Below are 17,816 nucleotides of genomic sequence, written 5' to 3'. Positions count from 1 at the left end.
GATACAACCCCATTCTCTGAAGAGCATTCATGAGATTATCTTCCCCACAGTCCCCGTTTCAGAATTTTCCTGTTTCTGCAACAAATAAACAGATCCTATATACACAGGCTCCCTCACTACACAACCGTGACACACCTCTAGATAAAAACTAATCCAGCCTTTTAACAGCAACATGACTATGCTGTAATTAAAGTGCAGACCACAACAAATATATACGAAAGCACTGAATGAAGACTGCAGCTACAAACATTAACTTTGGCATTTTCTGATTTTCTTTTACCTTTGTTTTAATAATATAAGTGGATTCAAAAACAAAAGCTGAAATAACTAATTCCATCACAAGGAAACTCGTGTAACAAAAGTATGCGACCCAGACCTCTGCACTGGTGTCTAACTGGAATAGCAGCAGTTCAAACAGTTGGGTAGTCTAATAGTTTCTGCATAGATGGTCACTAATGCACAGGGACAAAGATAGAAAAATTGTTGTTGGGTTTCTCAAGTAAACAGTGACAAGGCAGGGAAGGTCTGGAAGATACGTGTGTTTTCTGATGGGAAGAGATTACTTGTCTTCACCTTCACCTGCGCCACTCGGTGCTGTCCCCGCAGCCTGCGCAGCCCCCATCCATGGCACCCCGTGTCCCAGCCCTCCTGCCACATCCCCAAAGCCCACCCTGCAGAGCTTGTGTCCCAGGCTCACCACCAGCAATCTCAGGCCTTATCACCAAGTGGTCATCACTTTCTCAGACTCACAGCACTTTTATCAAACTGTCTTGATTTCCTTTGTTCCCAGTTTTTCTCATCATATGTTTTGTTGTTTCCTCACTTCCTCATCCTTCTTTTCCCAACAGTTTCCGTACTGGGCTCAGCTAGTTTCTATTCACTCAAGTCTCTGTCCCAACCCACAATCCAGCCCTTAGCACTAGCAATTAATCAAATCCTCCTTTCACACAATCTGAAGATCCTTCAGAGAAGCAGCGCCCGGTGCCAGTGCTGGTGCCAGCGGCTGCTGCTCTGGCAGCCGTGGAGCCTGCCTGCCTCTGGGCACCACAGCGTGAGCACCCTCCACCACCCGCCTGCCTCTGGGCACCACAGCGTGAGCACCCTCCACCGCCCGCCTGCCTCTGGGCACCACAGCGTGAGCACCCTCCACCGCCCGCCTGCCTCTGGGCACCACAGCGTGAGCACCCTCCACCGCCCGCCTGCCTCTGGGCACCACAGCGTGAGCACCCTCCACCGCCCGCCTGCCTCTGGGCACCACAGTGTGAGCACCCTCCACCGCCCGCCTGCCTCTGGGCACCACAGCGTGAGCACCCTCCACCGCCCGCCTGCCTCTGGGCACCACAGCGTGAGCACCCTCCACCGCCCGCCTGCCTCTGGGCACCACAGCGTGAGCACCCTCCACCACCCACCTGACCAGAGAGCAGCAGGAGGGCCAGCCTGCGGGGGGCTGTTCCCTGCTTTCACTCAGGAGGGTCTTACACAAACTTTTACAAAACACAAAGGCAGAAGTAGTAGTCCCTGCAGTACTGCTTTAAGGTGTACAAAATTACCAGACTAAAGCTGTCCAGAATTAATATCCTAAAATACAGCCTTGTTCACAGCAATAAATAAAAAAATGAAGTAGATCAGTCTGAGATAGACAAACAGGATGAAAACTTCATTCTAAATAAGGGACAGAAGTCAATGGTAGTGAGGCGGGGAAAAGATTAATAGGGAGTTACTGATCACTCTCCAGTACTGGGAGGCATCAAAAGAACCTGGCAGGCAGCATGTTGACACAAATACTGTCTGAAACACTACAGACAGAGCTAGCAATGCCATTACTCCCAGTGCCCCACATCTGCAAGTGCAGGAAAGCTGTCCTCTCCCTGGCATAAAACCAGCCAAACACTAATGAATGAGAACAGGCGAACAGCTCCAGAGCTCAGATCCATCCAGCCCAATGTCCCGAGCCAACAACAGCCCAAACCACATGCCGAGTGAAATCCGCTGCTGTGGCAAGCGTGTTTCTCACAGCACCCTTCCAAGCTCCCACAAGCTGCCGGGTAGTGACTCTCACAGGCACAGCTGGTAGCTTTGGATTTAACAGGTCTCTACTATATCCTGGCTTTGCTCTCTTTACGGGCTGAGCTGTCATTCAGTCTGACAGGCACCGGTTGCAAAGTTGCCATCAAGTCTGATCAGAAAAACAGATTCTTTGGAGACTTTGTCTCCTACTAGTTTGTAGGTCATCCCTCCCTCCCTGTATCTCTCCAAGGCCAAGTCCATTTCTGCATTCACACCGTGTTCCCTAGTTATCTTGCATGCATTTTCTCGCACCCTTTCTAAATAAATGCAAACTTGTCTTTTTATTGTAGATGCTGTTCCAATGTAGTGAAACAGCTATATTGTACATTTACCAGCAAACCATCAAGCCATATTTGTTTCAGAATTTCTTTCTCAGTAAATGCCTCCAGGTGCTTAATGACTTTTGTTTTGATCCAAGTACTCATGCAAAACTTTTCTGTGCTTATTCTCATGTGTTTCTCTATAACATACACTGTTCATTTCTCCTCTGAAAAATGCAAGAGAACCACTTTGTAAGCAGAGAATCTTTTACAACATTCAACACACAGTCTGTATTCCTCAGCTTCAATTTCTTGTAACTCATTTTTCCTCAGTCAATTTGGCTGCTGCTGTCAGCTCCCCACTGAACAAGAAGCTTTATAAAAAAATGAATTGCATTTTGTACATTCCAGCTACCTATTTTATGAAATTATGAAAAAGCAAGGCTGGGATACAGATTTCTAGCTTTCCTAAATTCCTTTATTTAATAACAAACATTCTTGCAATGAGGGCCTTCAGGATAATGCACCTCAGGGAGAGGTGTAATAGAGCAACACAACAGACTTCTAAGTCACATGTGGTAGAGTTCAGCAGCAAGGGAAAATTAGTGTCATATGATGCTTGGTTTATGTTCTGTGACAAGCGAGTTGCCTGGTTTTATGATAGGTTTTTATCAACAAAAACAAATTTAGGACTTGTAGGCAGCTTTGTCAGAGAAGGTTCTGCCTACTCATGTTAATGAATAAAGGCAGGAAGGCTGAGTAAAAGATCTTTAATTAATACAGAAACACAGAGTGAAATGTAGGTCACCTTTAATAACCATGTTAGTGTAACAGCTGTGTGTTTCATTTTTGTAGAATAGTTTGTCAGTCAAGGGTTCTTATCCGATGCAATTTGGCCTACAAAGAAATACTAAGTTAAGGGGAAATACAAGAACTAGAAAGCTGTAACTGAATGCAACTAATAACCAAGCAAAGGAACCTGGAAGTGCCCCAAGTGGAACTGAGGAAGGCACAGTGTTTTAATACTATCATATAAATATTATGAATGTACTACAGTCTATAGGGAAAAATGTATTTTAATGGAATGAGTATTTACAATGCCAGTTAGAAATGGCTGAGTGAAAAATACACCATCTCAAGTAAAATCCCTTAGGATTCTATGTAATAGAAACCCAGCCATGTAGTTTGTCAGTACCCCGTATTCCATAGGAGGAATCTCGTCTCTAGTAAGTAAACCATGATGAGGACCAGATCACAGGATTACAGAGTCCAGCAAGAACTGTTCAGGCAGCACCACTACATAGCCACCTTTTATACAAAGGGTCTGACTAAATGCCAACCATGGGGGATAAATCCCAAGGGAAAAAACCCAACAGTACTGCTGTGTGAGAGCAAGAGATGTGGGTTGCAGCATGTAGAGAGAATTTACTTGCCTCATTGCTATAACATTACAGCTGAAGAGTATTATTCTGCTTATCATATTGAATCAAAAGACAGTCATTATTCCATGTGTAGCTGGAACCAGACCTCTGGATGGATTTTATATTGAATAAGCCCAGAGCAGCCTCAGACAAACTGAATTTCTGAGCAGTATGACAGACTTCTGCACAAACCAGAATGGCTATCTTGGTCAAAAGAATTTATGTCAGGATTTTTCTGGGAAAACACTGTGGCAGCTTCTTCCATCTATCCAGAAACATTTTTCTATGTGACTATATCCTTTACTCTGCATGAGAATATGTAACACTTTGCCCTTGGATATAAGGTTAATTCTCTTTTTTACTAGTACTTTTACAAAATGAAAACACCATTTTACCAGTAGGAAAAACCATATGTAAGTGATCTCACTCACCAAGACTTATTCTGATAAAAGTCATAGAATCATCGAATAGTTTGGGTTGGAAGGCATGATTAATGGTCATCTAGTCCAACCACCCTGCAACAAGCAGGAACATCTTCAGCTAGATCAGGTTGCTCAGCGCCCCATCTTGGAAGACCTTGAAGGTTTCCAGGGATGGGGCATCTACCACCTCTCTTGGCAACCTGTGCCAGGGTTTCACCACCCTCATTGTAAATAGAGCTACTTAAATTTCTTTACATATTCCATACAAATGAAACCTTCACAGGACTGATTCCCACAGAAAGTGAGCAATAAATGTTTTCATGAGGGTTACACTCTGAAGTTCTGCAGAACTACTCCCACCTGAAATGCCTGTGAATTGCAAAGGATTAGAGTGATATAAGAGGTTTATCTACAAAGACTCAAATAAGTACTGCCTAAAATGCAAGAAGTCTGACAGATTTAAATCATTAAATGGTGTGCCAAGAGCATTATGTGGTGTTCTATGGAGGTTTATAACCTCCAGGTTATGAAAGTTTCTTAAAATGTTATATGCATCTTGACTCACTACCTCATTATCTAACTTTAAGGCTCTCCAACTCCTCCTTCACTTTCTGCTCTCCTAAGGAAATCTTCGAAGTTGCTCTTACTACAAGTCACAGGGACTAGGTTTGTGGGCTTGAGCAACCAAGACAGAGACAGGACTTGGATACTCGATGCTATTATAACCACACTACAGGTGAACATTTTCACTTGCTTTCTCACACTGAGGCACACTGCTGTCAGGAGAGTGCTGGAGCACAACAATCTCACTCTTCCCGCAGATACTGCTCTCCATGTGACCCTGTCACGGAGCCACAAAGATCATCTGATTTCTGCTAGCATTTTCAACACTACAAAATAAAATTTTACAATTCTCCTAGCTCAGCCCTAATTTGTGAGCAAGTTGGAACAATTTCATCCTCTGTCTCTTATTACTGAAGCATTTCAGCCACTCCTGAAAATCTGTACTCCACCTGACATGATAGGAAAAACTACCAAACATTGAATATTCATAGTATGCCAAACACAATTTATATTTTCAGGATAATTTTAACTTCCATGCACAGAAAAACAAGTATTGCATGCATATTTTGTGTGCCACAATATACTGGAAATGAACACAATCAATACATTCTGAACTTTGTCAGGAGGCGAGCAAGCAGGTAAGGGGCATTCAGAACAGCTTGCATAAGAGTTTATATTTCCTGTAAACTTTTTTACTTGTTCTAGATACATTCTCAATCATCTTAATTTTAAGATGTTGTTTATTCTTTGCATTTACTGAGCTATTTTTTTCATTTCTAATACATCTTTTCTGCGGAGATGCACAATTAAGCATAAGCTACCTCTAAACTGTTGTGCTGAGATAGCAATCCAAGCAAATCTGAAGTGAATCTTAAATAATAAAACCAACTGAAAAAGTGACTGAGAGGAGTGGTGGTGTAGCGCAGATCACCAGCAAACAATATAGCACATCATCTTCATTGGTCATAACTGTCACATTTCTGGCATATCACAGTGGGCCAGGCTACATACGAGCAATTCAACTTATTTTTTATCCTAGTGAATATTGCTACGTAGCAGTATTTCTACAGCAACGAGAAGCTAAGTCCAATAACTACACAAATACTTGAATCCATACTATGTAGATGGCAAAAGCTGGTTGGATGTCAGTAACCTCTGTACAACAAGCACTTAAATATGAAAAGAATGTATCTGCATTCCCTATGGACTAACCAAAAGCAGCTTGGTTTAATGTAACAGTATTGCAGGCCCTCAGTAGTATGAAGTCACAGACACTAAAATAGAAGATTACAATTTCTAAAGGTAGTGAAGACAAAAAAGTCTGTAAAACCAGCATCTGATTTCACAACATGAAAAAGTCACAAAAGCGTTAAAGAACTGGGAATAACAAAATGTGGGAGACAAGAAATAGAAGGTAAAATCAGCAGGGACAATGTGTTCTGATGTCATACTTCATTACAAATGTATCCTGCCAAGCTAACAAGAAATCTCTCCATCTCTTGGGGAATTCACCAACTAAAAGTAAAACAATTTAATTAAAAAAAAAAAAAAAAAGACTGTGTATTTTCTTTTGTTGACTACAGAACTGTAATCCCAGATTTGTGAGATGTAAACAGTCTGAACATAATATGCCAAGAACTTTGTCTTGCTTTGGGGCAGGGCATCTTCAAACAATATTTTAATTTACATTAAAGAATGGTTTGAGCCCTTAGATCAAAAGAACGAAAGCGAAGAGGACAACTACAATATACCTAATAACAGCTCAGAACAGTTTTCAAAACATATGCCTTTCTTCCACACAGGAGGCTATGACATGGACTAAAAATGGAGAGACATGGAAAAGAATAATGCATTACACTGGCACTTACATTTCCCAAATGTCCTCTGGTAGGTTAGCTGGAATTTCTGTTAAGCCCCTTCCTCGACAATCCACTACATTGTTGCTGCAGGTGCAGGCAGACGGGCAAGTGATGGAACTGGCACTGCACGATAGAGGTTCAGACTGGGAACCTGAGAAATAATGAAAACATTAAACGTTAGTTTTGAAAAATGATTGCCTGAGATTTTAACAACAAAATACATCAGCCTCTTGGTTTTCCAGATCCTTTTACTATATTAAGTAATAATTTATTTGGATTCAGTGAATATAATGTGCTACAAATCAACTGCAGAGAAAATGTGTAAAATATTACTGTGTTCTTCCTCAGTCTCCACTCTATCAATCTCTTTACCTCATGAACACTTCTTTGGTCCCCTCCATGATCAGCCATATCAATTTATTCAAAGATTTAAAAAATAATCCTTAAGATAAAGTAGTATTTCCAAAAGTTATCTTTGCCTAGAAGTTTCCATTATACAAATACTCCTTGAGTATTTTTACATACTGAGGGAAGACTGTCATCAATCATGACTTATGTTTTTGAAATGAGGTAACCTGTTATGGCATAACAACTGGAAATGTAAAGCTAGGTTTTTCAAGATTAGAAATGCAGTTAATGGAAACACAAAAATAATTTAGAAAAATGTGAGTTCAAACCTTCAAATCCTTGCTTAATCTAGTAATTCCACTGAAAGACAAGAAGCTACTTACAGAGCAAATGTTTAGCACGAGGATGTTGCTCTATATACATTCTAGTCAATCAGTTAGATTCAGGTTTAATTAAGTTTTTTTGAAACTGTAGCAATTATGTCAATTTTACTCAAATGGTTATGATTCTTACATTTAAAATTTCGATATATACATACACTTAGACATAGATAAAGCAGTTTTGCTACACTAATTGATGTTATCAAGATGTAGCAGTTACTGACTTATTTATGGTGAGTCATGTTTCCAAAGCACATGTAACACAAGAAATGTCAAGTATCTTTTTGACCAGACACAGAAGGCTCAATGTGAAGGCTTTTGTTGGTAAGAAGTCACAAAATCATAATAGAAACAGGAAAAATGGGTATTCTTCTAGGTTGTAGTAGATTATAATCACAAAACATATTTGGTCTCCTGTTTGGAAAAATGCAAACATTGTTAATTGTCAAATCACAAACAGATGTGAAAACATGGAAAACTATACACAAAGCTGTACATTCTTGGGGTTTGTCTTGGAAAAGACCCATGACTGATACTTTCATAAATTGTAACTGCAGGTGAAAAAAGTCCAAAAATATTTGTTTGCATCAATTTGCAATCCAGTATCATTATGACAACTAAAATTTTATAATGCTGCAACATTCTTATAATTTTTTCTCTCTTGATTTATGCCCACACCCCCTCTGGTTTAGCCCTTAACTATGGACAACAACATTAACTTGTATAGCAAGCCTACATGTGTTCCTAGTTTCAAAGACTTGTAAACAGCAATGAAAAGTCAACATCAGAAAGACATCCAGTGGCACCTCTAAGTATCATTATTTTGAAAGGCAGATACAGTTTGAAAAGATGTCAGCTGAAAACTTCTACAGGCTGACTTTACACTTGCAGAGGGACCCTTCCTGGAAAGCAAAAGACAATTACTGCAAAATCATGCCTTACGATAAAAAGGTATTGAATTCTGGTGTGAATTTGTTTCTGTTTGTCTGAATTTCCCCCAGTTCAAGCAAGCGGTCATCCCCTTTAAATATTATTTTGTAGCCAATGATGACAGAACTGCCTTATATTAAAGTATACTGTTGAGTTTCAGGATAAGATCACCATTTCAACTGTGTACAAAATGTTGCCAAATTAAAGTATAGGGTTTGAAATTTTTTTTTTTATTGGGTCATCGCCTGACTGTCTGTCAGGACAGCAGGAGAAAAATGTGTGTTTCATAGTAATGTATGTGTTTTAAATATAGCTTTCATTGATGCTAATCAGGGCTGTGAGTGACTGTATTTTGGCAGACCAGACCTCAGAACTTCAATTCAGGCATCCAGAAATTACATTTTCAGAGGTAGTGACCATCTTGAAAAAAATGGATCTCACAGGACATTTGTGACATGGGTAGGAGTCAAATTCATTCTTTATGAGAGCAGGCAGCTGCTTTCATCATGAGATGATCCTAATGATCCTTTCTCTTTGCTAAAATATCCTGTCTCATTTATAGTCCACTTTCAAACTTCCCTGACAGTTGCATATGAAGACTTTACCAGCAACAGCTTTTTATCTCAACGCAGAGCTGGTTTCAGTACTAAAGTAGCTTCAACCTACAGAATCAACTGGGCAAAAATCTATTGTAAAAGAATAGTTCAATAACGTAATTAAAATCTAAATCCTAACACATATGGCCCAAGGAATCCAATTCATATTTATCAGGCAACTTGAACTTTGACTTGTGCCAGTTTCAAAATCTTATCAGACACTCTCTTAACATAGTTTACATATGGGACCATGTGTGTAATACAGTATTTAAGTTATAGCTATTTGAACAAAACAAAACAAAACAAAATCTTCACTAGTTAAACATGTACATGTATAACAGGGAGGAACAAGCAGGTCTCGGATCTGTGTTCTGGCTATAGAAATGATGGGCAGACATACCATCATTGTGATTTAATAGAATTCCTTCAAAATTAATAGATCTCTGCTGCCTATCACCAAGACCGCACTGCCAGCTCTGCCTTCCATGGATTCTAAAGTTTCTGTAAGATTTTAATTGTGACTGCTTCCAAACATAGCTTATATAGCCTCAGAATGCACGCAGGCCTCTGTTATGTTTGCATAAGAATGTTTGTTCTTACAACCTTATCACATACATTTTACATTTTCTCTTTGTCTGCCTACCTTGTGGTGCAACGCCCAAAAGAAAATGAAGAATGAGGGAAGTGTCAACAAGCTATTGCAAGCTTCTAGGGATAGGGAGAAATTACCAAAATGGGAAGAAACATGTCAGAGTGATCCTTGCTCTCTGGGAGGCAAAAAGGAAGTTGGCAGCAAGGTCAAATATCCTCCACACACCCTTTATCATCACATATCTGATGTGCTTTCTGAAGAGGCTTTGTAGCAGGGGGAAAATGCATTTTGCACAGTTCTAACACTACAAGATATCACTGTGGGTTAGAGAAGCAGTAATACACTCCCTTTTCATTAGGGCGCAACATCAAAAAACCTGACGTACTGCCAGTTGGAGTTTTAAGAGTCTGTTCCTGATGCTACTGTACCTAAATCAACAGTAGAAGATTCAGGGAAACTCAGCTCATCGCCTCCACATTTTGTGTGACACAGTATTGCAGAGTGCTCTACACTAAAGGAATGGGTTTAAAGCAGGTTATTATATAAAGCGCTCTGAAAAGAGAGGAAAAAGACAGAAACACCAGTCTTCCTTGCACAAAAAGCAGGTAGTAACAGTAACAAGGTGATAATTAATATCATACTACAGTTAAATATCATGGAACTTTCCAGCAACTTTTTGAATGGAAAGGCCAGAAGGTAAATCAGAACATTGTTTGTACTGCCCACAACACCTTTCGGATCTTCTCCAAACAAACGATATACAGTTCACCGAAACCAACAGGAGTCCTTTTATTTACTATGAATTTGGACCAACAACCAATTACCTGTGATTTTTCACTACGAAAGAGGAGCTTTTATGTGAACAGAGTTTTGATTTATGGCTACTGAGTAAAACAAATAACCAGTTAGCTAACCAGGGAGGTACATGATGTTAAAATAGAGAGAGAAAGCAATATAATGTCTTTATTCTTAGTGCAGATGCAACCGAAATGGGATGAAAAAATAGCAGCTTAAGCTGAAAGTAAGTAAAGTAAAAAGAAAGAGGCTGTCTTTGTGTGGACTCTATTTTCCACTTATAATGAGTGATCAGTTTTCTCATGTCACTTAAAACAGGATGGAAAAAGAGTATTTTTATAAACTTAATTTCTCATTATAATCTTGAATTCTCAGGTACTCCTGCCACTTTTGACTGACATTTTGTGCTTAGAGTAAAAATACTTTTGATTCCATGATGAATACAGTCCTTTAAATTTGGTGAATTTCTTTCTTCTTCATGAGTAAAAGTACATCTAGACTGTAGATTTCTGTAAACTTTAATGACATAAGAAGTCTTTGTGCATAAATTTCTATCATTATTAAATGCTTTTGTGCTTATGTTTTTCCTTTGCAAAGAACAAAATATTGTATTATATATGCATACTCAACAGGCATCCAGCACACCTTCCATCAGCTCTTACACAAGTAGTCATCTATTAAGGTAAAATTTTCTTGAATAATGCTATAAACAGAATTTCAAATCTGATTTGGATTTAACTGCTTCAATTAAACGAGGATCTATTGTTAGCTCCATAGCAGATCTACAGAATTAAAGCACAAAAAATACCAGAAAGTTCAATCAGTTTAATGTTTTATAGTCGTAGAGGAAGGATTGGTCAAGAAAACAAGTCTTAATAGGCTATGGAGTTTAAAGTTCTTAAAATAAAATCTGGGTATGATTTTCATAGGTATGCAGAGTATAAACATACAGATAGATCAAGGGCCCCAGGGCAATACAGCCTCTAAAAAAGGATATTTGAAATCTAAAAATGAATTTTCCTTTTGCTGCCAATAGTTCTTCAAAAGAAAAGACACAGGAAAAGCAAAAATATTTCAGGATTCCTCTTTGTGTCCTCACAAGTGCAGTAAACTCCTTACAGCATGGATGCAACAAAAGGAAATGGCCATAGACAAGAAGCTGCATTTATCTTACTTCCCTTCTGAAGTTGTTCTTACCATCTGTCATCTTGTCATTTCATGCTTCTTCTGTTACACAGCAGCACTAGTTCACCATGTTAATTATATTTTTCTCTTAAGAGATAAAAATCATCAACTCTATTATATATTTTGCTGTTAAAAAAAAGAACACTAACAAAAAGTGGAAGCTAGGATAGGAACATGATTAACAAAAATTACTATGCTTTTTGTGCCTGATGTAATGGAATGACAGCCTCAATGGTTACGGTAGTTAATACCTGGCATGCCATTAGCCTGCATCACTTTATTTTACAGTCTCAGACTATGGGTTAGGGGGACAGAGGAGACAGGGGAGGGACTTAGGACCCAGCAGTTTACAGAGAATGAAGTGCTTTTTTCAAATAAGCATCTCATTGGCTTCTAGCCTTTCAAGAGCAGCAGATAGACTGATATTACAATTAGAACAGAATGGTTATGGTGTATAAATGAACAGTTTAAATGTCACAGGCATTTAAAATAAATTTTGCAATAACTAAATAAACTAAATAATCTCATTTGCACTGACACCCAATTACGGCACACTAAGTAGCGTGTTTTATTACCTCCTCACCTATCCAATTGTCTTTGCAACAGTTCTTTTCCAGCAGCAAATGTTAGTTATTTGTAAAAAATATTAATGGATTTTAAGATAAATCTGACAGGATTTACTGGTTAAAAATCTGTGGTGACTTTAAATCATTCTAAGTATAGCAGACATGAAATTATTGATCAATAAACAAAACACTACAAGTATTGCAAATCTCTGGATATATTATGACCTTTTGTGGTTTAATTAAATAACTCAATGGAACTTCTTACAATGCTGGGACATCTGAAATCAATTACTACTACATGAGCTATAGTCTTGACTAGACTCCCAGTAATAGAATCTCAAAAAGATACCTAAAGCAGATGTATTGCTCCTGTTTGGTGTTTGCATCCCAGTACTAAAATACACGAGTGTGCATAGTCCTGCAGAGAGATATGGGCAAGTCAATCACAACTGACTACCTGCAAAATTAACATTCCTTATTGATGGAAGATATTCCACTAAGCGAGAAAAATTTGTACAAATGTGTTTATTCTACAGGAATGTACGGCAAATGGTTTATGCAAATATTTCCATCTATGGTTGTTCAACAGCTTTTTGCTGAGCACAGCATTAAGTATTTATGATTAGTGACTTCAGCCCCTAATTGACGATGCTAATACCATCAAGTTCATGGTATGCAAAAATTTGCTAGTCATGAATATTCATTATTTGATTCAAGTTCACTGTTTTGCTGAACATTCCCAAACAGTAAATTTATCTGTTAAAAATTCATGGCACATGAGCACAACTGTTCTGGAGGCGGAGTCAACACCTATTGGTTTACAAACAAATATTGAGGAGTAATAACGGAAATACCCAACTGCAGTGAAAGGAAGGTCTGGCGTAATGAACAAAGCCTACTTTATTCACAAAAACCTACTCTGCATGTTTCAAAATACATCAGTAAAGTAACACTTATGTAAATCAGACCTTACTTCACATTATCTTATCTTAAAAGCACTAATACTACAATTATTTAATTAACAATAATAGTGCCAAAATTTATGGAATACTTCTAAACAAAACGGAAGAAAGTAGAACAAAGAAGCAGGCTCACCTGTAACAACTGAGGTTTAATAGGTAGATTTCTTCTGAAGTATTAATAAAACAGAACTTTAGGCCTTTCAAAACTATGACAAAGCTGTTTTTCTCTCAGGGAAATTTATTCCATCAAAGTCTTCAATAGGATGGATTGAAAAGTTAAGAGTTTGAACATCTCCTATGCCCCATGCCCACTCTGAGCCTTTCTTTGAAGGTCTTTCTCCAGCCTTGTCAACACAGGCATTTTCTCCTAAAAGCAGCCAGAACTTAACTTTCTGACTGTTGCACCATAAGGAAAGGCTTTTAGCGTGTATTTGGTTCTCTGGTTTTATATAGTATTTGCTCTTTCTGAACAGGCTAAAGACTAAAAAACTAATGCTACTAGAAAGTCTTAAAAGATGAAGTGCTTTTGCAGTTCCAATGGCATCTATGCACAGTAAGCTCATTAATGCCAATTCCACAATTTGTATCGGCAGTCTTGAAGGTGCATATGAAGTGACATTTAAAAATAGGTCCAGAAATAATACAGTGAAGTTATAAATATATTCAAGCATAAAAATGAAGAGGAAGATAAATTATTTAACTGGAAGGATACCACCTGTACAAGGGTAAATGATAGATAATGGTCATGATCAACTGTAAGCCCATGAAGGGAATATAGTTCTGGAAGAGCCTTCTAAACAGGTTATCCATTAAAAAACCTGAACTGTTTCACAATTAAGTTTGATAAAGTTATGGAAGGGATAGGAATAGTTTAAGACTATGCTTTGAGTCCCTGGGGTTTGATTTGCTGGTATCTGAAAAGAAGTTTTAAATACAACTTGATTTTGATTGCACGTTTGTCTTTGCTTCTGCCCTTCCGCCCCACTGCATCCTGCCACAGCTAACATAGGACTTTCCCTGCCTCAGCACAAAAGCTGGTCTCCTCAGGAAGAGGAGGAAGATGGGATTCACCTCAATCAGAAGCACTGCAGATTGACACAGCTATTCAGAGGATGTTGGGCAGAATGCGACATTTCTCCATGTAATGACACCCGAGGGGTCCAGCCTCGTCACAAGCTCACCCAATGGCCAGATCTGCAGTGCGGTACCACTATTTTCCAGACGAGTGGGCAAGGACTGAAGAATCTCTTCCCAGAGCCACCTCGGAATTCCTTGGACCAAATTCTCTGGCATTTGGGACATGCTAAGGAACACAGGGCAATAGTGACCTTTCTTGCCTTCCTCCTGGGACAGGCTGAGGTTGCTGCCTTTGGTCTTTTGCAAGAGACCTCTGTTACATTCAAGCTCTTTATGGTATCTGGAACTTATAGAATAAATTTTTCATGGATCTTCTGACTTGAGCACGTTTGCCTGCCATTACAAGGGATTAATTAAATGAGCCAGGAGATCCCTTGAGTTTTGGTATGGGGTGTCTGTGCCCATGCAGTGGCAGGGGGGTGCAGGGGCCTCTGTGAGGAGAGGCCAGGGCTGCCCCGGGCTGGGCACAGCTGGTTCCATGGCAGCCCTGCTGCAGGACATAGCTGAGCCTGCCAGTGAGGTTGGCAGTGCCTCTGGGAGCGTGTATTCGAGAAAGGACAAAACGGTGCCAGGCAGTAAGGAGTGAGGAAAAAGGTGTGAGAAACAGCCCTGCGAACAGCAAAGTAGAGAATAAAGAGGGGGAGGATGTGCTGGCACAGATCGTGTCTTCTTCCCAGTCCTGTTGAGGAGGGGGAGTGAGAGCAGCTGGGTGAGTGTCTGGCAGCTGGCCATGGTCAACCAGCCACACTTTTAATGCAACTATATAACATCACTAAATTTCACTGTCAATAAAACAGAAATTCACATGAATTGGATATTGACTGTATGCAACTTTGTATTCGCCACCTATTCATTTATGGAATTCTGCAGTCATTTTATAAGTAGCTCTATGCTTTTTTTAATTACTCTTACTAATTAAATATTCATAAATGTGTTGCCAATCACATACATGTATTGAACAGAGAAAGTCTACTGATTTAATACAAAGACTTGGCCACATACTCAAAGTCAACCCTGCTCCTTCATATTTAACACCGCTGCTCTCTGAGAACTAGCTCAGAACAAGGCTGTGGTACTGATCCGCAGCAGGACAGACCACCATGATGCATTTCCGTGTACACCAAAGTACTACCAACATACTAGTAATAAAACAAGCCACTGGTTTTGGACATTAATGTAAAAACTAATCACGTTATTCTTACAGCAACAGTTCAAAAGCTCAATGGCTCAATAATTATACCCCAACCTGCCATCATTAAATAAGCATTAAAGAGCTACACATACTGCTTTGGGGGAGAGGGAATTCCAGAAAAAATGTAATTATACTGAAAAGGTAAGGCATCATTTTCAGACAGTAAAACTAAATATGCTGTAATTTAAAGCCAATTTTCAGCTTTGGTTTTCAAAAAAATATTAAGTGCCTTAATAAATACATATTTATCTCTCAGATTTGCAAGATGGTCCCCCAAATAAAAAACACCATATGTGGCATCTTGCATACGAAGCAATTCAAGAAGAAAATTCTTACAGTATGAAACAACATAACTGCTAGTGCTAGAGTAAATTTAAATTTGTAATAAGAAACTTAATGGAAACAGAAAACAAACAAACTCTGATAAATAACGATTAGTATCTCTCCAAACCTCCTATGGGATTCCACTGGAGAAGCAACTAACAAATGCACAGTATTGAAATGTTTCTTTAGACTCAGTGTCAATGTTAGTTTGTGGTAGCAAATTATAACAGGATGTAAAAATTCTATCAGAGTTCCACAAAAATTTTCTAAGACAAAATTTAAAGCCTAATTTTTACCAAAAGGCTTTAAAAGTCATGCAGCACTGAAAGTCCTGCATAGACTCCATTGTAAGAGCACTTACTGGGTCTGTTGATGGTCACAAAGAGTACGAAATAACAGTGAGAAAAAATATGTTATTTATCTAATATGACTCACAGGTCACTAGGTCACTCTTTTGGAAAGAGGTCAAAGTTAGATGAAATGGTCAAGCTCACTTCTAAAAGCAATAAACCAGCTGTACAAGGAGGACATGCAGCACGGCAGAAAGTGACCATTCACACGCGGCACACAGAAAAAGGCCGCCTCCTCCCACTCTGTTTATCCAGTTTCCTGCGACCATTAAAACCGAGGGCCATTAACAGCCCTTCTCTGCATGAACTGGGATGGACTGCATGGAGAGAAACCATTCTGCTCCCTCAGGAGAAACTGCTGCTGCCCAGTACTAGCAAAACCTGCATCATTAGCAAATAGTCCTCCCCTCTCTTTAGCTTCCAGGGAGCACCAATCTTGCGTGCTGGCAGCACCTCCACTTCCCATGTTGAAAGCAGCAAACCTGCTGCTAGTTACACAGATATACTACTGCACAGTCTTTTAAATAGGAGCAGATGGGGGGGAGTTCCTCTCCCCACACACTTTTCCTTTGGCATCTTCTGAATGTTCTCATTAAGATACTAAGCTTGAGGAGTGCTATTTTATTAGTTACTCATTGTTGGTTGTCTCCTTAACAATATGCTATGAAGTTATTAGGAGAAAAATGGAGCAAGACAATCTACTGAGTTTTGTGGTCTGGGCCAGAGAGTAACAGCTATGTTTTAAGACCATTTGACCTCGCCTAAACAAATAAATCTGCTTCCTCATTAGGGCTTCCAGTCTGCATTAAGCAGCAGGAAGCTAACATATTTTCCTCTTTATTATGCCTCAGCTGCAGTCTCCCTGTATGAATCAGAAACTCTAGATCTTAAACTGAGATTTGGATCAATCCACTATTTTCTTAAAATCAGTATCAGTTTATTTAGCTAGAAATCACTAGACGCTTGGCTCTGGCCATGAGTTCTCTCTCGCATCAATTTCAGACTGAATTTTAACTGATTTATTCCAAATTATGTATCTTGATTTTCTTTAGGTTCTTGTAGATCCTCCGAATGGGAACTAAGGATCAAGAATCAGAGAAAATGGTTTCTAATGGAAAAGAGAATGATGTATGGATCCAACTTCCTTCTCTACAATGTTTGTTTAATTATTAAAGAAAACTATCTTAGAAAAGTACTTAAAACTCACATATTTTACACTTAAAATTTGCTAAATTCCCTATTACAAGACATACAGGACAAATCAGCTCCAAATCATTGTCAAGATTTTAGACTTTGGTGCGTCTTACATGAGAAAAGCACGAATTCATTAACTGTTAGAAATATCAATTTCTGGTCTATTCTAAGAAATCTCATCCAATCTGCATGCTCCATTGTAAACGCTGTCCACTGTAAAATACCTCAAGCTACTGGCCAAAACTATAACAAATCTGTATCAACCTGCACCTTCAGAGTCAACACCAAGTGCTAACATACTGCCTCTGAATTGACAGCAACACTACAAGAGAAAAATCAACTTCCTCCCACCACTCACTGAAATCAACCCACGGGTTCTGCCTGCTTATCTACCAGATAGTGTCCTCTGCAAGCAACCAGTAGAGAACTGTTCTGACAGCAGCTAGCTGAGGACAGCAGTGCTGAAGTACACTCCACGTCCCAACTTCATGAACCCACTGCTTCAGATTGCAAAGCTTTACAGCCACACTAACCCAGGTGAGGAAACACATTATGACTTGACGTAACTGATCAATATGTAGATTAATTTCCACTGCAATAAGTAAAGAGCAGGTAGAAGAAAAATCAAAGAGCCATAATAAAACTTATATGAGAGGAAAATGAAGTAAAATT

The 17,816-nt window shown here is 39.1% G+C and overlaps 1 protein-coding gene across 2 annotated transcripts in view; it reads right to left on the bottom strand.

The window, feature by feature from the left end:
* The window catches only part of SLIT3 (slit guidance ligand 3), a 528,649-nt gene that overhangs the window by 180,888 nt on the left and 329,945 nt on the right, over positions 1-17,816 (bottom strand). For both annotated transcript variants that reach the window (XM_074883610.1, XM_074883609.1), the window contains exon 9: positions 6,603-6,744. In XM_074883610.1, coding sequence (XP_074739711.1) covers positions 6,603-6,744 — 142 coding nt within the window. The remainder of the gene's footprint in view (positions 1-6,602; positions 6,745-17,816) is intronic.

This window comes from Strix uralensis, chromosome 14 (genome assembly GCF_047716275.1).
Source record: "Strix uralensis isolate ZFMK-TIS-50842 chromosome 14, bStrUra1, whole genome shotgun sequence".
Classification (NCBI taxonomy): Eukaryota; Metazoa; Chordata; class Aves; order Strigiformes; family Strigidae; genus Strix; species Strix uralensis.
This window is presented reverse-complemented; position numbering and strand designations above follow the sequence as displayed.